We start from the raw sequence: 22,896 nt of genomic DNA, 5'->3' as shown, positions 1-22,896 counted from the left end.
ACAGTGACTCATAGAACGTATTTTTCTATTCATTTTGCAAAGATGGACTCGATTTGAATTAAATGAGCTTCACTCAATTTTTAATGTTAAAAAGATAGTGTAGTGCTGTTTTATGTTTTTTTATTATAGTAAAGAAGACGTAGGTTGAATAAAACTATCTTTATACACTCGTCAACTGATATTTCTGACATCAAGATATACATACACTCACTCATACATGCATCAGGGAAAAAATATATGATTTTAATTTTTTTTTTTTTTTGACAATTTGTATTTTAATATTCATACAAAAATAATCTCATGTAACTTAGAGAGTACAGTACAAATGCATTGTCAATAAATACCCACTTCAGATATACGAGTCCACCCTGGAGGGCTAATATATGTTACTGGTTGGTTTAAATGCACCACTGGGGATATATATATATATATATATATATATATATATATATATATATATATATATATATATATATATATATATATATATAATTCCGCACATCACCAGTTGAGTAAAAAGTGTTTATAGATTTTTATATATTTCATCAATTGTTCGACACAACACAGCGACCGACCAAGTATATACGGCGTTTAAATGGTAGTTTAAAGCGCGGCCCAAGTCCGTAGTATATAAATACCACACGAGAACACTACGTCATAAGAGCTAACTACTAACTATTGGCACAACAGTAACTAGGACGCGAACTACCGCGGTTTAATGCATCACATTACCATACCATTAAGCGCTACTTCCTGAATATAAAAAGCGTTTTGGAGGAGAAACAAAGCAAGAGGGAATTGCTGCCGTTTCATACGAAACTGGAATAATTTCCGCTTGGCATGACAGCCAAGCAGACATTATCCGCCGTAAAAAAAATATATATATATATTAATAAATATAATTAAATCTATTTTGCAATCCCAAATGCAGTTGTTCAGCAGACAACAACCTCTGTATTATGAAGTGGTTCTGGGTTTTTGTTTTTTTTCTAATCTTCAGGCCAGAGGGGTAGTAGGGTCATCCATGTTGACACTGCCTTACTTCCTGCCATACCCAGAGCTCTGGCTCTGTTGCCGGGGTGTTCCGTACGTCTGTGAGGGCTTCTGTCTGCTGCTTCCACCACCGCCGTAGCCGCTACCACCACCTCCGGACTGTTGACCTCCGTAGCCACTACCACCACCGCCTCCGGACTGTTGACCTCCGTAGCCACTACCACCACCGCCTCCAGACTGTTGACCTCCGTAGCCACTACCACCACCGCCTCCGGACTGTTGACCTCCGTAGCCACTACCACCACCGCCTCCGGACTGTTGACCTCCGTAGCCACTACCACCTCCGCCTCCGGACTGTTGGCCTCCGTAGCCACTACCACCACCGCCTCCTGTTTGTTGACCTCCGTAGCCGCTACCACCGCCTCCGGACTGTTGACCTCCGTAGCCACTACCACCACCGCCTCCGGACTGTTGACCTCCGTAGCCACTACCACCGCCTCCAGACTGTTGACCTCCGTAGCCACTACCACCGCCTCCAGACTGTTGACCTCCGTAGCCACTACCACCACCTCCGGACTGTTGACCTCCGTAGCCGCTACCACCGCCTCCAGACTGTTGACCTCCGTAGCCACTACCTCCGCCTCCAGACTGTTGACCTCCGTAGCCGCTACCACCGGCTCCAGACTGTTGACCTCCGTAGCCACTACCACCGCCTCCAGACTGTTGACCTCCGTAGCCACTACCACCACCTCCAGACTGTTGACCTCCGTAGCCGCCTGCGTTACCGCCTCCGTTAGAGTAACCTCCGCCGTTGGTATTTCCCTGTGGGTACTGTGCTTCTCCCTCGTATCTGGGGACAGTAATGAAATTGAATGATACTCGAGAATATATAAATAAGTCGGTATTCAACCTCCATACAAATTTCTAACGAAAATAGCTAATGTATTAATTGTATATGCTCGTTAAGGTTATAAACAAGCAGTGATGTTTTTAAAAAAAAAAAAAAAAAACCTTTACCATCTTTTTAAGCTATCATAAATTTTCAACCATACTTAGAATTGTTTTGAAAGCAAAATCTTATTTATATTTTATTTATGTTAATTATAGTTGCATAGATTTTTAGTACACATGTCTGTCGCTGACGCCAGCCGGTCCAGCCCGCTTTATGTAGCAACCGAGCGACCGACCGAGCCAGCGACCGACCAAGCCAGCGACCGGGACGCGAGCACTGAGGACTTGGGTTACTCACCTGACGTCGGCGATGAAGCCCTTCTCGTGGTCGGCGGTGTAGGTGACGATCTGGAGGCGTCCGTCCGGTAGCTGGACTCGGTATTCCCCGGTCACTACGTTGCCGTCAGAAGACTCCGTCTGTGAGAAGTCCGCCCCGGAATAGTCGTCCTTCACCGTGTAGTCGAAACCGTATGGCATCCCCTGAAGTTGCCATGTTGTTGAGTGGCGGTATTTATGCAAGGGGTGAGGGGGAAAACGGGATGCAGGTGATATTTAAGCAAGGGGTGAGGGGGAAAACGGGATGCAGGTGATATTTAAGCAAGGGGTGAGGGGGAAAACGGGATGCAGGTGATATTTATGCAAGGGGTGAGGGGGAAAACGGGATGCAGGTGATATTTATGCAAGGGGTGAGGGGAAAAACGGGATGCAGGTGATATTGATGCAAGGGGTGAGGAGAAAAACGGGATGCAGGCGATATTTATGCAAGGGGTGAGGGGGAAAACGGGATGCAGGTGATATTTATGCAAGGGGTGAGGGGAAAACGGGATGCAGGTGATATTTTGATATCGCTGTCGATGCAAGAGGTAAGATGGTAATGTCTGTGAATGGCGAATGGAAGGGATGATCGCTCTTTTAATGACCCTTGTTATAGTTACTTTGTAGAATTGTGTGTTTGTGTAAGAGAAGCGCTATGGCGAAGTGATAGAACTTCGTAAAATAAAAATTAAAAAAACGCGTTTTTCCGGGATAAGAGAAAGTCAATTATTTTAAATCATGGGCTTAAAAGTTGTATTAGTAGTTGTAGTGGTAGTATGAGGAAAGACGTGGGTAACGAGGATGAGGGTGATTAGGGACAGTAGACCAATTTGTTCTAAATAGATAGTACACTGAAAAACTGCGCCGCGTGTTGTTAACATTGTGAAATGTACTCGAAAGAACTTCATTATAGATTTTGTTAATTTTATTATTAATGTCAGCCTTATTATTTTTTGTTATTAATCTTATGATAAATTCATGAATGCAAAAAATGCTTGCGACCTGCAAAACTGTGAGACGGAAAAACGTATATTGAACTGTATTTTTGCTGAATTTGCATAGTGCATGACTGAATGTTTAGTTAGAATGATGCACAGGAATTTTGGAAACAGATTTCACGAAATAGTTGAGCATATTATATAGTATACTTTAAAATATAGATTATATCTACAGTTCAGAGTGTTATATGGTGTAGTGATATATGACCCAAGGTGTACCCTTTTTTATAAGGGTCTCCCCTCTGACTCCAAGGCTGCGCTACATTCAGTAGCAGGGAAAGTCAAGACTCCTTTGGAATGCGTTCCTCGACGAGAATTGTGCTCCAAGTTCGTCAGTTGACTGTAACACAGCCTTGTTCTAAGGTGACTTATTCATAGCCACGTCGCGATCTACCCTCGTGTGGGCGAAGCCCGGTAGCGTCTGTGATTTAGTTGATAGATACAGATAGATAGATAGAAACTCAGTGTCCTAAACTAATGGTACTCTGAATGGGTAAGATTTTTTTTTTCTTTGCTTTGAGTAATGGGAGACTTATTTTTTTTTACCAGATTTCAGATTTAAATACCTTCATGTTGCCCTGGTCTGCGTAGACTCCGCCGTTAGTCTGTTGGTTTCCGTAGACACCACCGCCGTTGTTCTGTTGGCCGCCGTAGCCCCCACCGCCGTTGTTCTGTTGGCCGCCGTAACCGCCACCTCCGTTGTTCTGTTGCTCTCCATATCTACCACCGCCGTTGTTTTGCTGGCCTCCATAGCCACCTCCGTTATTTTGTTGGCCTCCGTAGCCACCACCGCCGTTGTTCTGTCGGCCTCCGTGGTTGCCGCCGTTGTTCCGTTGTCCACCGGTGTTTTGTCCTCCGTAGCCACCACCGCCGTTGTTCTGTTGTCCTCCATAGCCGCTGCTGCCACCTGTGTTCTGTTGCTTTCCGTAACCTCCACTGTTTTGATTCTGTTGTCGTCTCCCGCCAGTGTTTTGATTGCGCTGTGGGGTTCCGTACCCCTGCGATGGTTTCTGTGGAGTACCGTAAGTCTGTGAAGGCTGCTGTGGTGTTCCGTAGGTCTGGGATGGTGCTTGAAGTTGTTGCTGTGGTGCTCCGTAGGTCTGTGAAGGCTCCTGAGGAGTTCCGTAGGTCTGAGAAGGCTCCTGTGGTGTTCCGTAGGTCTGTGAAGGCGCTTGAAGTTGTTGCTGTGGCGCTCTGTAAGACTGCGAAGGATTCTTTGGTCGTGCATTTGTCTGTGAGGGCCTCTGTGGTGTTCCGTAGGTCTGGGAAGGCCTTTTTGGTGTTCTGTTGTTCTGAGAAGGCCTCTGTGGTGTTCCGTAGGTCTGTGAAGGCCTCTGTGGTGTTCTGTTATTCTGAGAAGGCCTCTGTGGTGTTCCGTAGGTCTGGGAAGGCGTTTGTGGTTGTTGCTGTGGTGTTCCGTAGGTCTGGGAAGGCGTTTGTGGTTGTTGCTGTGGTGTTCCGTAGGTCTGTGAAGGCCTCTGTGGTGTTCTGTTGTTCTGAGAAGGTCTCTGTGGTGTTCCGTAGGTCTGGGAAGGCCTCTGTGGTGTTCTATTGGCCTGGGAAGGCCCCTGTGGTGTTCCGTAGGTCTGGGAAGGCGTTTGTGGTTGTTGCTGTGGTGTTCCATAGGTCTGGGAAGGCCTCTGTGGTGTTCTGTTGTTCTGAGAAGGTCTCTGTGGTGTTCCGTAGGTCTGGGAAGGCACTTGTAGCTGTTGCTGCGGAGCTCCGTAGGTCTGGGAAGGCGTCTGCTGTCGCGGTGTTCCGTAACTCTGGGAAGGCTGCTGCTGCTGTGGCTGTCCGTAACCTTGCGACGGTTGCTGGGGAGTTCCGTAAGTCTGGGACGGGACCTGTAGGCAAAACGTACGTACGAAGATTATATATTTAGTGATCTTAAATTTGAGAAAATAGTTCGAAAGGATTTGGAGGAACGGGACACAGTCTAAGTGAGAGAACGGAGACTGTAGTAGTAATTGAAATAGATGGATAGTCTGTCCACTTTAAGTAGGTATGAGGGAGGATGATGACATATTCCAGTGTGGCGAATTCAGAAATAGCACACATGCAACTCATTCCTCAGAACCTGATGCGCAGTGTTATATTGCATGTTACTATCTCTCAGGTGGTGATTCCCTCCCACCACAGTTGAAAAATGTGGTAGAGAAGGTATCATTAAGTGACGAGGGAGTCTTGTGTGAAGGTTAGTGATGGGAGAGATGCGATTGAATGCAATCACTCACCGTGCGTACTTACCGGGTGGGTGTGGGTTGATGAAGGAAGTGAGTTAAGAGTTTACAAAGATGTGACAGACATCGTGGTATGATCTTACTGGCCCAGTGATATGTTAAGACCAAGCTTAAATGGGTTTGTTTACCTCCTTCCATGTTTGTGTGAGGTGGTAGTGCGCCCGATGCATTAACAAGAGCCATGCATGGAATGTGATCGGCCCGTGATAAAGTCTGGGACATTGGTGTGTTCAGTAGTGTGTGGTGAGTTTCATGCTGTGTGTGTGTGTGTGTGTGTGTGTGTGTTTGCTGTGAGAGAATATGTGTTGCCAGGTGTCTGCTTCTCACCTGGTTGGCTCTGGAGGACTGGGGGGCGCCATATGTTTGGGATGGAGTCTGTGTCTGTTGAGGAGTAGCGTAGGTCTGACTTACGGTCTGTGTCTGGCCTGTCTGTGTTCGTCTGTGTGTCTGACTAGCGGTCTGGGACCCAGAGGGGCTGCTGTAGGTCTGGCTCGGCGATGAGGAGGGGGACTGAGGCAAGCCATATGACTGACTAGGGGGGCTGAGAGAGGAGGAGGAGAAGGAGGAGGAGCTACTGCTCGCACCACTCCCACTCCCTCCTCCTCCTCCTCCTCCTCCACTACTGAAGGAGTTGGAGCTGTAGGAACTGGTTGATCCTCCCACCGCCGAGCCTGACCCACGGCCCCCCTTCCTGAAGGACCCAGAGGAAGAGCCCTGCTGTGGGAGTCCGTAGCTCTGTGAAGGCGTCCCTGAACCGTGTCCAGGTCTGTTGCCTGCGCCGCCTCCTCCTCCTCCTCCTCCTCCTCCGCCGCGCCCTCCTCCGTGGCTGTGACCGCCGGAAAGCTTCTCCCCCTGCGCGACGGACGCCACCGTCAGCGTCGCCGCCAGGAGAACGGAGAGGTACTGTGGATAAGAGAGAGAAAGTACAGGATGTGAAAACTCATGTTTTATAAGAGATTTATAACATATGTACATAATCCCACAGCACTAGTAACCCCAAAGACCCATTTTAAGGCAGGGAATGTACGAAATAGTTCTTCAATTACCCTTTTGATCTATCAGGTAATTTCTCTAAGTCTGTATTGAAGTATGATGCAAGTTACAACTGAGTATTAGATTATTTTTTCCTTACTGAATTATTTTTCCTTTTTTTTCTCCATACCTTCTTAACGTATGTTTTGCGATGATGCATCACTGTTGTAAGTGAAGTATAAACAGTTCAGTGTAGTGTAAATGAGGAACTTAAAACTACATCTTCGTAACTGTGTATAGTGACCGACGAAAGGTTAAAAATGGCCTTAACGAAAGTGATTTGCATAAGATGTACTGTCATTACGTTTTATCAGTTTAATAAGATTTTATAAGAGGATATATATATATATATATATATATATATATATATATATATATATATATATATATATATATATTATGTTTTATTTAAATTAGATAAGGAACATTGCAAGGGAGTCGTTTAAATATAGTAAAATAACCATAAAATTAGAACTGACTTCTTTGTATAGGAATAACGCGATTATTTAATTCGCTTTCGATATGATATATAATTATTTTAGGGGAGTTAGCTAGTATATAAAGTATGAAGGTAAACGATGGATAATTTTTAAAGGATACCCCTTTTACTGATGTATTTAGAGAAAACTGTTATACGTACTGTTAGCCAAGCAATAGATAACGGCGCCGTTTTCTGTGAAGGCAGCTAGGGCGGTGGTCGGTAGGGCAGACTCGTGAATACCTCAACACACTATTTCCTCACTAGCATAATTTAGCTTCGCTAATTGTTTTGAATTTCTTTTTAAGTTTGAGTTAATGCAGAATACGGAGAAGCATGAATTACGACTGAAAGGAGATTGGATGAAGTCGGAAATTTGTAAAGATAGATAGATAGCTGCCAGCGTTTCGAGTGTTGGGAAAAATGGTTGATTAAAGTTAAAAAAGTATTGAGAAAATGCCATCTGAGACTGCGACTAGTAGTAAGGTTGAGGGAAACGTGAGCAGTGCTCAGCTTCCGGGATTAAAAATGCTGGAGGGAAATATATATGTTGTACTGGCGAGGCTTTGCGATCTGACCCGATACATTTGCCTTAAATGTATTCAGCGAAGGATTATGGCCAGGGATGAGCATCTTGGAATTTATATTACACACACACACACACAAGATTTTTATTACTCTCTCTCTCTCTCTCTCTCTCTCTCTCTCTCTCTCTCTCTCTCTCTCTCTCTCTCTCTCTCTTTAAGAGAGGGTACAGAATGAACGTTGCCTACGTCGAGTATAAATTACAGTGCAGAAATGACGATTTTTGATGGCATACATTATTCTTTTTCTCTCTCGCACTGTAAAAACTTTACGCTGAAGTGTGTGTGTGTGTGTGTGTGTGTGTGTGTGTGTGTGTGTGTGTTGTGTGTGTGTGTGTGTGTGTGTGTGTGTGTGTGTGTGTGTGTGTGATGAGCGGAGCTGGTTCGTTGCGTCAGGTGTCGTTTATTAGTGTGTCGGATTGGTGCGATGAAGCTTCGATGTTGTCATGACGTTGCTTGTCGTAAAGGTCATGCGTCAGCTGTTGAAACCTCTCCAGCACGACGCTACGACCCACCCAATGAGCGCGACGTTACGATCCTTTCAACACGACGGTACGATCCTTTGAACACGACGGCACGATCCTTTGAACACGACGGCACGACCGTTGAACACGACGGTACGATCCTTTGAACACGACGGCACGACCCTTTGAACACGACGGCACGATCCTTTGAACACGGCGGTACGACCCTTTGAACACGACGGCACGATCCTTTGAACACGACGGCACGACCGTTGAACACGACGGTACGATCCTTTGAACACGACGGTACGACCGTTGAACACGACGGTACGACCCTTTGAGCACGAGGATACGACCATTGAACACGACGGTACGACTCTTTTAAGATATAATGGCCCGAGATTTTGAAATAAAGGGTCAGGTCACCTTACTCAAAATATCGCACCGTCTTGTTCAAGTCTTTAATTGTATCAGTCACATCAAAGGGCTTGCTAGATCACTGTTTACCCTCGCGCCCTGATCTGTATAAGGGGCCACTGTCGGCTGAAGCGAGAGATGAAACGCTCAATTTAATGGTTTGCGACGGTAAACACACATCATAGCGAAGATATTGAAGAAAACGGAACTCAACCGTTCGTTGAGATGGTTCAACGGAAAAGAGAAAATCGCATGTGTGTTTGTGTATGTTTTGACGACATTAACTACTGTTCATTGTGGCGAGAAACGTGTTAAAAGGTTTGATTAATTTGTTCAACGTTCTGTCGCGAGGCCCTCAGTGGTCTACACCCGGGGCATGACACTAGCGCGGAACCTGATCCAAAAACGATAGTTTGAGGAATAAATGAATTTTGAAACTAAAGTTATAGAAATACATTTTAGTCCATATTTTGGGTAGTTTCCATTTGTACATAAGTTGTACCTAATTAGATGTGAATGTTAACGAAAAATCGGTTGTAGAATGTGTTTGCGGAACAGAAAACGTGATATGGAGGCTTCACAACACACACACACACACACACACACCACCTGACCCTGTGTGTGGTGTAGCAACGTGTGGCTTTGCTTCACTCGATGTTTTGCTGGCATCCGCTGGGGTTGAGAGGCGGCTACGTACATGTCCGTACTTTCTCGCACACATAGATGTGTTTATGAGTTTGTGGCGTCAGGGGTGTGGTAGCAGCCTGTGAGGCGAGACTTATGAGCCATAGTCTGTGAGGTGAAGCGATTTGATGAGCATATTGTGTGTTGATTGCGGTGAGGGTAATGGAAGTGGATGTTGGAGCGAGGATTAAATAACAGATAGGCTTTTACAGTTTGATGTTCGTAATTATGTAATTTAGACGATTCAATAGCAAAATGAGTACTTATGTTGATTCATGTTGAATATCTGATTATTCTAAGTGTCTGTTTGTAAGTATGGCAATATTTATAAGTATGGCAGTAGTAGTAATAATGAAAAGTAATCCTCTTTGTTCGCGTTTAGGTCGTGCGACTAAGTGAGACTAGTTTTATTGTATGGACAATTCCCTTCACTTTTGAAATACTTTTTTTGTACGATTACTTAGATTACTTTTAGATTATTTTTACGATTACTTAGATTACTTTTAGATTATTTTTACGATTACTTAGATTAATTTTAGATTATTTTAGGATTACTTAGATTACTTTTAGATTATTTTTGCGATTACGTAGGTTACTTTCTCCCTCGTTGTAGCTCGTGTGGCAAATTGTTTACGCCGATGTTGATTTTAGGATATTGAGGGAAAACGAGGAATGATGTCGGTGTTGTGAACGCAAGGTGACAGATATGAAATTTTGTTCGGTTCGATCCATCTGGTCGCACTTCGCTGATGATCCAGTTTGATAGCGTCTGAATATTTGCATTTGCTTCATTGTTCGCCTTCCATTACCACCATCGCTAATTTGCATATTATTATTATTATCGTGTGGCCTTCATCGGTACACTTGTCCAAGACGAAACACACTTATGTCGTCTGACACAGTTCCAAGGAGGGCACCATGGCTTGTATGCGGGTGCTTCCATTCAGACGGTCATAGCAGCTGTGGGTAGGTTTTTGAGTCACGTGAGATGACGTAACGACAGCGGCTGGTTAGGTCGCGTCGTCGTCGCTGTCGTAAGTAACGTAAGAGTTGCGTCTTAACCTTGTGTCATATGCGACGGGTTGGATCATCTAAGTCGTGACTGGCGTAGTTGACCTTTAATTACACCCCCGTCAGCCTGTCACAACGGCGGTTAAGAGCCCGTTCACCAAACTACCCATGATGTGGTAATTGGCCTTGAGTCTCCCGGGAGGGTTGGGGGCAGGTCATGACCCCCACGAGGCGTCCCGGACGAACTGGGTCAAGTGAGGTGTGCGAGTGACATCGCTAAGAACAGGTTGCGTACCTGATGGGGACTGGCCCCAGACCCTACAGGGCCAATTTAGGGTTGTTGAGCGAGCGAGGTCGTGCAGATGGTCGTGCAGACGATGAATGAACCGCTCGAACACGACGCTACATGTGGGTGGGTTGGGGGGCGGGGGGACATAGGTGGCCTGGCTTTTGACCTGAGGTTCCCAAAGAGTCAAGATCAAAGGTCAAGTTATCGTACTGCAAGGGAGGAAGGGTCACATCGTCGCACAGTAGGGGAACCTGGTGGCTATGATGGTGCTGAGTGGCAATAATGACCTCTGTATGACCTGTGTTGGTGGCTGATGAATTGTGAGAACTGCTCTCTGATGACTTAAAAAAAAGAAAGAACAGTGGATCTGTTGGGTTATATGAGAGGTGCTCAGTGGGTCGATGCATCATGGTTGTGTACCACAGCCAGGAGCACCTGACGGAGGGTATATAAATAGACTGTATAGCCGGGCGCGGCTGACGGAGGGGGTAGACTGTATAGCCGGGCGCGGCTGACGGAGGGGGTTAACTGTATAGCCGGGCGCGGCTGACGGAGGGGGTAGACTGTATAGCCGGGCGCGGCTGACGGAGGAGGTATAGCTACGTGTGTCGTATATGTATACATATAGAGCCACAATCCATAGCTTCCGTCTCCCACAGAGCTGGAAGGATGTTGGTGTCATGAGCGTTTAAGAGGGGGATCCAGTGCGAGCGGAGGTAATAAGGTAGTTTAGTAGTTCGGTAGTTACTGACATTGACGTCAGGTGAGAGAAAGGGGCTTAACCCCACTATGACACACACACACACACCAGTTTCCCAGCGCGTGGATGTGTCTTTTACCCATATTTCTTCAAGCTAAATCATCTTTACCTCTCTCGTCGTGAAAATACAGTGCCGCGAGACAGCAGCTGTCATGAAAGAATGATTAAGATAATCATTACTGTGCCTGAGAAAAGCACACACACACACACACACACACACACACACACACACACCGTCTCATTAACTACCAGGGAACAATTTCTCGTTTATCCTGGCCTTGAGGTGGTGTGTAATCACCCCGTCACTGCATGTATGACGCTGTGACGCTTCCAGTAAACGTCCCGTTGTTTACAAGGAGTGACGCGTCACTGCGAAAGACACGACGGATGAGCAAAAACAAAAACAAAAGACGCGCACGTCTTGTGTTTGTGGCGTCATAGGAACTGTGTTGTGTGGACGTCCGCTCGGGTAGGGTACCACCACACTCTCTCCCCACTGGGGCGCGCGCGGGGGAGGATCGTGGTGGGGAGGAGAGGCACCAGGAAGTCTTTTTTTAGTTCTGAACTCCTTTATTTTTTTTTCTTTAGCTTTAACTGTGTCAAGGATGACGCTCCACTGCGTCTCGTGTTGCGTCAGCTGGGGTGAAGGAAGGGAGAAAGGAGGGAGAGAAGAAAATGGGGTGCATCTCGAGGGTAGAATTGGTTGATGGAGGAGTGATGTGTACTATGGATGGGAAAAAGAGATATCTTTATTGATGTTTTTCTAATGGTCTAAGTTTTCGAATATTGAATCTTGTGTCTTTGATTCGTCCGTAATACATAATACAGAGATTAGAATATTGAATCTGGAGTCTTTGGTTCGCTAGTAATACATAATACATAACCTGTATACTATGTAGATGTTGTGTTTATTTGTTCTACGTGTATGTTTGTTCGTGTATTTTGTATATACCGCCTGGTGTCGCAATTTATATGTCGTATCTTTCGAGTGATAAGCAGCGAATCACGAAACGCCGTCATCATTCCGCCGACAAGAAATGGTAATCGTGGGTGCGTTCGCTTGGGGTCTTTGCCTGGCGCAGCGCCATCGCCGTACAGACACAACCGTCTGTAGTGTTTGTTGTCTTTGATGACTGGTTGCTTGCGCGTCGCTGCGACCTGAGGTCGGTAGGGCGAGCGTCGGGTCTTGCTCTGTGTGTGTGTGTGTGTGTGTGGTGTGTGTGTGTGTGTGTGTGTGAAGGGGTCATCAAGGCCGAGAGCGTCATTAGTTAAACAGCGGTCGAGATCACGTGAACGCCTCCGTACACCTCCTCCAGGTGAGGACTCAACCCACAGCCACACTTCGACTGCTTCATGCAACCTGTTGATCGTAAAGGACAGAAAACTACTCCACTGTCGGTCTATTGTCGACTCTACTGACTAGTTTTACTTCCTTCCTGCCCCCGAGCCCGCTGGAGTCCCCCCGTCTGTGAGGCTCCTGCAGCGCTCAGGAACCCAGCCACCGTCCGCCGCCGGTCGGGTCCTTAGGTCATAGAGTGCGGTGATGCGTGCGCGCGCACACGATCGAAAACAATGACGAAGACAATCGAAAGATGAGAGAGAGGTGGGGGGGGGGGGTTGTTGTTACCGTGTAATGATAGGGTAATTGAGGTAATTTCGCGAGTTTTATAAAAATGGATTTACACTTGGCGAACACTGTTCCTGTGTGTGTATACTCTCTCTCTCTCTCTCTCTCTCTCTCTCTCTCTCTCTCTCTCTCTCTCTCTCTCTCTCTCTCTCTCACAGTGTGGGTTCTACCACACGTGCAGGTTCAGCTGGCACGCTTGTTTCCTCCTCCCTCGACGTAGGTTCGCCAACAGAAGCATTTTTCCTCTCCAGTGGCTCCTCAAAGAAAACGTAATTGTAGTCCCCCTCCCCCAGCAAATTGCTTTATGGGGGAGGATGGGTATTTTAATAGGATGGTTGAGAGTTGAATGAGGAAAGAAATAGATCTCCAAATTAATAATGGGGTTGGTAATGCTCTCTAGACGGGTTATTTATAGAGATGTGTTTTAGTTCAAATAATCGAGGTTTTCCTGTATACGAGCGTACTTAGCGGGGTTCAGTGCTTGTGAGGAGGGGTAATGGGGGGGACGTGTGACGTCATTAGTCTTCTGTAATCAGTGATTGGTTTACGTGACGTCACTGATGACATCAAGGGAATAAAGATGTATTTAACCCACCAGCTGAGTTGAATGAGGTCAGGTCAGGTCGGTCTTGTTAAATACAGCCCTTGTGGCAGTGGGGGCCCCACTGTGTGTGTGTGTGTGTGTGTGTGTGTGTGTGTGTGTGTGTGTGTGTGTGCTATGAATCATCTTGTGTATGTATTTAACGTGACTTTACATCACCACGTTAATAGCAGGGGTCGCTACTTCGCCCGAGGCCTATGTCTCGCCTCGTTATAAGAAGTTGATTTAACGAGTGTGTTGGGTGCGTGGGGGTGCATATGGGTGCGTGGAGTTGTATACAGGTGCGTGGGGATACGTATGGGTGCGTGGCGGTGCATACGGGTGCGTGGCTGTGCATACGGGTGCGTGGCTGTGCATACGGGTGCGTAGGGGTGCGTGGGGTTGTATACGGGTGCGTTGGGGTACATATGGGTGCGTGGGGTTGAATACGGGTGCGTGGCGGTGCATACGGGTGCATGGGGGTGCATACGGGTGCGTGGGGGTGCATACGGGTGCGTGTCGGTGCATACGGGTGCGTGGCTGTACATACGGGTGCGTAGGGGTGCATACGGGTGCGTAGGGGTGCGTGGGGTTGTATACGGGTGCGTGGGGGTACATATCGGGGGTGAATCGCTAGGGTGGGGGGGGGGAAGGGGGCAAGGTGAGTACGCAGAGAGAGAGAGAGAGAGAGAGAGAGAGTAATTCTTCTCGTTCACTTTCACCTCGTTCGTTGGCGCGTGTTCGAGCGTCTCTTTCCCCGAGTGTGTCTTGCCCCCCCACCCACACACACACACACACACACACACACACACACACACACACACACACACACACACTTCGGCCTATTCCCTTCAGGTGTATGATGGCGCCTGAAGCTGCACTCGTGAAAGTAATCACGGCTGTCATTCCAGTAATTAAATTCGCTCCATTCTCCGCAGTACACTAGAGGAAGGGAAATTGTGTGAACCGTTTTATGAAGTATTTGTTTTTCGCAAGATAAGTATTGACTCGCGTGAGCTCCTCTGGGAGATAGTGAATCGCAGATGATAACAAATCCACGATCCACCAATTTACAGTCGCCCGGTTATCACCAACTGTTTTCATTAGAAGAGGCGATGAGGTTAGCCCGCTTCAAACACCATCATTGTCGCAAATGACGGGGGATCACGTGGTTGCAGCCAGAGTTAAATTGCCACGGAGGAGCAGCCTTGGCAACCATCTTTACAGATGACAGATGTGTGATGGTATGAGATTTCCAGATCAGCGGAACCCGTAATTATGATCATTATAGCTTAATAAGCGAATGGCCTTATTGAATGTGTTGTATATAAGACGAGGCAACACTTTGTATACATTTCTTTCCTGTTTCTGGGGAAGGTAGAGACATAGTTATGGAAATATTGATGAAAGAATGGACTGATGATATAGACGGGGCGTCACATTTTCCTTAACAATGGGTTGATCCTCCCACAGGAACTGTTACCGCCTGCAGCGAGGTCACGGGTCACACATAAGGTCACGGGGGGGGAGGGGGGGTCACGTTGAGTACGAGGGTTCGTAACCAGCGCACGTCTGGAGGATTACTTCCACTCACAACTTGAAAGGTCAATAGTTTGAAGGTCCTCTTCAGCTGTGTGGTCATTACATGCCGTAATACGATTGCAACAATCGTACACGACAGCACGTATCCGAACGACCCATTAAAACACGTATCCGAACGACCAATTTCACTCCGATGATTACTTCAGACACCCAAAGTGTTTAGATACGTCAGAGAAGGTGATAAAGGCGGTATTTATCAACCAGATTTGAACCCAAAGGATTCTAATTTGACTGAATGGGAATAGTTTCTTCTTTTTCTTTGAGCTTTTATTATACAGTTATGGTCAGAGTAGCATAATGGAGGGATGGTGAATATTACAAGATTAATTTCGGGTTGTTGAAAGTTTCATTATCGTAATTACGGTCTGAATGATTTTCGTGATCGTGTGTATACCGGGCGTTGGAGATCAACAAAGATCACACATAGTGAACGTAAAATATGTACATTGTGTGAATTGCTAGTTCACTTTAGATTAGGAAGATCCGTAAGTCCTCTCAAGTTCCCTCAGCATCAAGAACTTCCATAATTACCCTCAAGTTCCCTCAACATCAAGAACTTTTATGATTACCTCAAGTTCCTTGTGATCTTTAGATCTGGCGACACATCTGTTCTCAGCGCCTTGAGCACCAGTGAACACTGACTGTGTGGGACTTTGGTAAACATCCTCACACACTGATCCTTATCCTGAACATCGCTGGAAACATCATACCCATCTACATCAGCATCCTCAGCCGTACACTGTGTATTACATCTGATGTTCATAAACATCACCCATCCCCCTGACCCCACACCGTAAACATCATCCATCCCCGTGACCCCACACCGTAAACATCATCCATCCCCTTGACCCCACACCGTAAACATCATCCATCCCCCTGACCCCACACCGTAAACATCATCCATCCCCTTGACCCCACGCCGTAAACATCATCTATTCCCCTGACCCACGCCATGAACATCGCCACCCATACCGTCCCATCCTTTGAACTAACATCCATAAACATCGGCCTTGCTTCACGTCGTCTTTAAACATCTGTGGACACGTCTTGTGTTGCCCTAAACATCACCATTGACGCGAGTTCGGACGGGGGACCCGTCTCCCCTCACAGGGGGCTCACGGTGCCCCGTCTCCTCCTACAGGTGGCTCAGGGGACCCGTCTTCTCCCACAGGTGGCTCATGGGGCTCCGGCTCCTCCCACAGGTGTCTCAGGGGACCAGTCTCCTCCCACAGGTGGCTCATGGGGCTCCGGCTCTTCCCACAGGTGGCTCAGGGGACCCGTCTCCTCCCACAGGTGGCTCAGGGGGCTCCGTCTCCTCCCACAGGTGGCTCAGCGGACCCGTCTCCTCCCACAGGTGGCTCGGGGGCTCCGTCTCCTCCCAAGGGTGGCGTCCGGGGCTCCGTCTCCTCCCACAGGTGGCTCACTAGGCCTGCCTTCTCCCCCCCACAGGTGGCTTAGGGGGCCCTGCCGTCTCTACCACAGGTGGCGTACGGTGCCCCGTCTCCTCCCACAGGTGGGTCGCTTTCTCCAACAGACATGTGAGAAGCTCCAGCCGCTGCGGTAGTGTGGCGGGGGCCCGGATGTTGTAGGGGACCCCGTAACGATTACCTCCCGTCAGACGGGTCGTTAATGCAAGCTGTTAGGGACGAGTGTGGAGAGAGAGAGAGAGAGAGAGAGAGAGAGAGAGAGAGAGAGAGAGAGAGAGAGGACGGGGGGCAGGGGATTAATGTGGTCATATTTTTAGCCCTGGTTCATCTGATACCATTTGTCCAGGACGTTTTAAGTGTGTATTGTATTTCGTGTTCACAGTTTTCCCTGCTGGAGGGAGAGAGGGAGGGAGGGTGGCGTCGTCAGAAACAGATGGAGAGCTGCCCCCCCCCCCCCCCTCGATCACATCATGGCCTTCTGTAGCTGCCATGCGTAATGTAGCGTCCCTCCCTATCCATAGCCAAGCCCCACAGACCCTTTGCGTGATTTCCTCACACTGCTTATCATATATGCCCGTTGAGAGCACGTCGCCTCCTGTATACCACAACGCTCCAATTCCTATTATCCTATGTATGCCACACACCCTCCTGCATGGTTAGGCCCCGATGACTCAAATGTATCTTTCACTCCATCCCTTCATATCGTTCTCCGTCTTTCCCTCCACTGGTGACTACGTAAGCATCGATGTATTCCAATAGCGAAGATAGGAGAGAGAGAGAGAGAGAGAGAGAGAGAGAGAGAGAGAGAGAGAGAGAGAGAGAGAGAGAGAGAGAGAGAGAGAACGCAAAAAGATTCGTATTTCACTGTAAGCATTGATCCATAAAGAGGTGAATGAGATAAACAGATTTTCCGTTTAGTGCTATACGGGGGTGGGTCATCTCTAGGTTACCTGGTCCTCCTCCTCGAATGAACGCAAGTCTCGTAGTGACGCAGAGCTGGGACGCAAAAAGTGACGCAGAGGTCGAGCTGGGACGCAGGGCTGCAGTTTGCCTTAAGGCGGTCGTAGAAGAGGGTCGTACATACACGATCATATATACACCGGTGGACCCAGACGGTTCGCTGCTGACGGACGTAAACGTTCATGCGAGTACTCAAGATTCCGTCGCTTTCAGACGCCGTCTCGAAACAGGTGGTTAAGGCGGTGATGATGGATGTGTGGCTACTTCTGCTGCTGTACCCCTCTTCCTTCCCCTCACCCCCACACACCGCCCCACACCCCACCACCCCCTCCTCCCTCCTCCCTCCCTCCCTCCCTCCCCCAAACCAGCCTCTTTAGAAACCCAGGTGTCGGGAAAGTTACGACCGCTCGAGTCCTGCGGTAACGCCATCTTGTCGTAGGCTCGTCCAGATCTGATAGAGGAGGAGGGGGGATATGTGTAGAGAGAGGGGGAGGGGGAAGGAGAGAGAGAGAGAGAGAGAGAGAGAGAGAGAGAGAGAGAGAGAGAGAGAGAGAGATGGTCATTAGGTAGTGGAGGGATAGTGTGGAGGTGGGGTTGGGGGGTGGAGGAGAGGCTCGTGGTTGAAGACGGGGGGGGGAAGGGGGTGGGGATGGGGTGGGGTGGGGGTAGGGGGACAACATGGGATTGGGTGTCTTGGCTGACGGAACGACTTTGTCACGTTAGTGTCACGTTACGTCACGGAGGCCCTCGTCCCTCTTAACAAGGGTCGGGGTAGTGGGGGGAGGGGGGGGGGAAGGGTGGATAATGACCTGGAGGGATGGTTACATTTGTCCTTTTAACAACTCCAGTGGTTTTCTTTTAGAATCCAATGGCTTAATGTTGACCACTTGAGACAGGAGGAGGAGCCGGCGCGTCCCTCCTCCTCCCTCCCTCCCTGCAGCAGGCCGGGGCCCGGGGTCCCATCTGTCGCAGCGAGTTCCCCCCCCCCCCCTCCCCCCCCGGGACGGACGGACGGACGGACGGACGCTACTCTCCTTAAATATTGTGGCAAGCCTCGTAGTGTCTCTTAAATGACTCATTATCTCCAGCCATGCAGGCCAGCTGTTCTGTGTACGCGCACACACACACACACACACACACACACACGGTAACGAGACGCGAAAGCAACAAGCATTCGTCCTCCGAGCAACACACACGAAACTTTAGAATATAAACCACACGAAAAAGAAAAACACAAAACACGTCCGTGGCCACGTACTGCCACGTACTCACACATTTAAACCATCAGCCAGGGGTCGTGTACGACGCACCCCTGGATCTTCTGCTGTGTGCGCACGAGAAAAGAGGAGGAGGAGAAGGAGGGAAGGGAGTAGAAAAAAGAACAAACAGATTCTCCAAGATCCTGTTTATGATGACGTCAGAACAAGGGTGGGTGGGGACCTGTTTCAACGGGACGACCTCAACAGAAAGCTTAACTGGAGCGACGACCCGTTCACTTCTGTTTCTTCCCTGTTTCTCTCTAGTCCAACAGACGGATGTTAACTCAGGCATGGTGTGTAATTCTCAACCCTGTCCTCCTGTCCTTCGTGTTGTTCCTATTGCCAAAGCAAGATTTTGGTGCGTCGCTGCTGACCCTGACTGGCGAACATGCTCCTATACATACAAACTTGCATTCAACATTGCTTGAGTGAACACAGACACGACGCTGCGTTGAAGAGTAAAGAGAGAAAAAAAAATAGATAATCTCTCTTAGGTATTTGTAGATAGATAATCATACCTGGATATTCATATTGTCTTCGGTTGAGGAGCGGGCTGAAGCAACACGTGGATACGACCGACTTGAAAGGCAAAGCGTGTAGGAACTCCCTCCGGTGTTGGCTCGCTGGCGCCACGAGCCGCACTGGGGGTTGTAGGGAAGGTGACCCCCTTTATATACGTTCCCGATGGCTCGGAGGAGGGGAAGGGGGGGGGGGGTTAGGAAGCAGAAGGGGTGGAGGTCGTCGGGTGGTGGTGGCGGGGGATGGGTGATCGAAGTGTTCCAATCCACCAATGGTCTCTGTGTAACCTCGTTCGGTGTTTCCATTCGCGAGCAAATGTTTACGACACTTTCCCTTGTAGTTAGGAATTTAGGTATTTTGATGGATGAGTACACTTTCCCTTGTATTTAGGAATTTAGGTGTTTTGATGGATGAGTACACTTTCCCTTGTATTTAGGAATTTAGGTATATTGTTGGATGAGTGGATGATGATGATGTGCTCGGGTGTTGATGATGAACGGTTGAAGAAAAAATGAATTTGCATGTTGACCTCATCTGGCCCAAGTGTCAGGCTTGGTGACATAGTGGGAGAGACGAGTGTAAAGGTCCACCTTGGCTCATACTACACGTTTTCTTCGAGCCAAGACTTAGGTCCCCGATCCTGCAACTGAAGTAGAAAGTTTCATGGACGTAAAACTCTGAATTTAAAATTAGAAACAACAAGAACCAAATCAAACCATAATTTTTAAATATCGTTCGCTTTTATTTTTTAGGCGAAAGTGGTAATGAGTGAGCTTAGAGCATTTGAGAGCGGACGAAAAGAAAAAAAAAAGATTATGATTGAAATTTAATAAAGACGAAATTAATGTTGGAACGAAAGATGTGTCGAGAGCAAAGGTAGTGTTTTAGGAGATGATCGCCAGGTAGGAACACATCACCGGCTTTCAAAATACACGACCAAACGAACGCACAGAACACCCTACCACCATGACCAAAACCCGACTGGTCGAGCCGCAAATTCGGCCGACGTGATGAGAGGACCCGACTTCAGATGAATTAACCGAACGCTTTAACAGCTTGATAGACGTTTCGAACGAAAAGCCAAACGCTCAAGAACGCACCGAACGCCCGAGACTACCCCTCCAGCACACGACCAACGCTCAAGAACGAACGCCCGTCGACTAACGCGTTGAACGCCCGTCTAACACCGAACACCCTACCAACTAAACGATTGAACGCTAGACCAACACATTGAACGCCCAATTGAGAAAAAAAAAACCGCTAAATACTCCACCAACATATTAAACGCCCGACCAGGACTCTGGACACCCAAAGTAACACATAAACACCCGACGTATACAACAAGGGAACACATACCTCACTCACTCACACCCGAGAAACACCGCAAATCAATTCCAGCAACACCAGCAACACTCCAGTCACCTAGCAAGTCGCTGGGAACACGAAACACAAAGCCTGGAACACACTCAAAAGGAACACATCGAACGACCCCGACAGAACCAGGAACACCCCCCCCCCCCCCAATCACCAAGGCTCCCCCACTCCCACCCACCCCATCCTTCAAACAATGGTTCACACACTATCCTTTCTTTCCTCGGAAGCAGCGAAGGTGTTTTCTTAAGATGTTTGGTTGGCTGGCGTACTTCCTTCTTCTCGCCGTTTCTCAATTTAGCGAGGTAGTGCCGGGAACAGTCGAAGAAAAAGACTTAATGGCTCACATCCATTTTCTAGCTTGTCATGTGTCATGCATCGAAACCACAGCTCCTTATCCACATCCAGGCCTCACAGAACTTTCCATGGTTTACCACGGCTGCTTCATATGCCCTAGTTTAGTTCAGTAGACAGCACGTCGCTCCTTGTATACCACATTGCTCTCATTCACTCTATCCCAGGACCCCTCTTTCTTGAAGGAGTCCAGGAGTTCCTCCAGAACCCTCTTTTGGCAGGACTTCCTGAAGCTCCAAGGTTGCACTACCTCCAGTGGCAGGGTAAGGATGAGGTTCTTTGGAGTCAAGAATAACTTTTCATTCGCTTTGTGACCTCAGACAACTGGAGTCCGATAAATGGCGTCCTAGCTACGTCTCTTGGATGTATATCAACTGACTGTTATATTTCTCTCTTGTGTCTCCCCTGATGATGTGATTATTACACGAAAGTGCACTTGGGACTTATCGTGTTTCATTTTCCCCGTGGACTCATAGGAGTATATATATTCTCGTGGCCTAATCCCAACACTATCCATTCATCCTCTTCATCCTAATCTATCCATCTATCCCCCACTGGCTGGCCAGTCCTCACTATCCATCTTAAGACTCCCACCTCACACTCAGTGTGCGTCCATCCTCACCACGTCTATCCATATCCTCACTCACTCTCACTATCCCTATCCCATCTCGCTAGGGATGGCTCATCCCGATGGTATTCATAGAAAACGTAACCCCCCCCCCCCAGCCCCAAGACGGGCGGGGATGAGGGTGCCCCCTGAGAGCCACAAGCGAAGGTGTCGTATAAAGAACAAAGAATGAGGGTTGTCCATTGTCCTGTGTGGGAGACGCGGAGCGCCCACCACAAGACCGATCGATTGTCACTTGGTTGTAACAGTTTCTGTATCACCTGTGACGCGGGCGACCAGAGCCGACGCGTCGTCGCTGGAGATGTGGTCACACACACACACACACACACACGTCATGTACGCGGCTGGTCAGTAAAAACGTACACGTCATGTCGGGTCCTGGGTGATAACTAACACTAAGCCCTCTCCTCCCCCTCTCCCCTGTTCTCCCCTCCCCACCTTCTCCCCAGTGTCTCCTCCTCTCCCCTGAGGTGTCCCATTGTTGTCCCCTGCTACCGTGACCCCCATCACCATCTGATACTAGCTGCTGTGGTAGGCCTGGCTGCTGTGGTAGGCCTGGCTGCTGTGGTAGGCCTGGCTGCTGTGGTAGGCCTGGCTGCTGTGGTAGGCCCGGGTGTTGTGGTAGGCCCGGGTTTTCTCACGGCACCCGAGATACAATAGCAACACCAGTAAGCTGACCATGTTATTTTCTCTGTAAGTTTGTGTCTACGTTCTGGGTCATAGGGTCGACTTTCATCTCCAGCGGCCAGGTATGTTGTGCTTGTGTTTACTGGTGCAACGCATGCTAAAGCAAACAAGGCAAGCACCTCTAATCACCACGGACTTCCTTGCAAACAGTCATGCAGAGTGTTTCCACACACACACACACACACACACACACACACACACTTGAATGCCTTACTTTCGAGTAAAGCGTGGTACATTTACTTATTAACCTGGGGGAAAGTAGATTTTGTAAGTTATCTCGGCACTGCGTTGTTCCTCTAGTGGGTGTAGGTGTACGAGAAGAGGTGTAGTGGTTGATACACTAGGTGTAGTGGCTTACACACCGGGTGTAGTGACTGTACTTCACCCGGTGCACTGGAGGTGTTGTGGATGACACCATGTGTACTGAAGGGTGTAGTGGCTGACTTCAGGTGTATTGAAGAATGTAGAGTTCTTGTGGGCGGTACACCATGTGTGCTGGAGGGTGTAGAGTTATCATAGCTGACACACCAGGTGTATAAGCGCTACAGACAGTAGGAAGGTGTCGAGAATATCTTTACTTCTCTAATAAATTATTCTTCTATCAAAGATTAACTTCATTAAAAGTTGTAAAAAACTTGAAGTATATACGAGAGATTAAGTGATAGA

At 48.1% G+C, this 22,896-nt stretch overlaps 1 protein-coding gene across 9 annotated transcripts; it reads right to left on the bottom strand.

Moving 5' to 3' along the window:
• Nucleotides 1-159: 159 nt before the first annotated feature.
• Nucleotides 160-19,304, bottom strand: LOC139751026 (uncharacterized). Of its 9 annotated transcripts, none has more exons than XM_071666127.1 (7): nt 19,190-19,304; nt 5,825-6,400; nt 3,824-5,101; nt 2,243-2,424; nt 1,377-1,843; nt 1,278-1,334; nt 160-1,199 (listed from the first exon to the last, which is right to left on the bottom strand). In XM_071666127.1, the coding sequence occupies exons 1-7, from the start codon at nt 19,199-19,201 to the stop codon at nt 1,039-1,041; spliced, it is 2,733 nt and encodes a 910-aa protein (XP_071522228.1). In that variant the 5' UTR covers nt 19,202-19,304; the 3' UTR covers nt 160-1,038. The 9 variants fall into 9 exon arrangements, with proteins under 9 accessions (XP_071522228.1, XP_071522230.1, XP_071522231.1 ...); XM_071666129.1 differs by having other exon boundaries at nt 160-1,129; nt 1,307-1,334; XM_071666130.1 differs by having other exon boundaries at nt 160-1,129; nt 1,307-1,334; nt 1,485-1,843.
• Between the last annotated feature and the right edge of the window lie 3,592 nt (nt 19,305-22,896).

Source organism: Panulirus ornatus, chromosome 10, assembly GCF_036320965.1.
Source record: "Panulirus ornatus isolate Po-2019 chromosome 10, ASM3632096v1, whole genome shotgun sequence".
NCBI classification, from domain to species: domain Eukaryota; kingdom Metazoa; phylum Arthropoda; class Malacostraca; order Decapoda; family Palinuridae; genus Panulirus; species Panulirus ornatus.
This window is presented reverse-complemented; position numbering and strand designations above follow the sequence as displayed.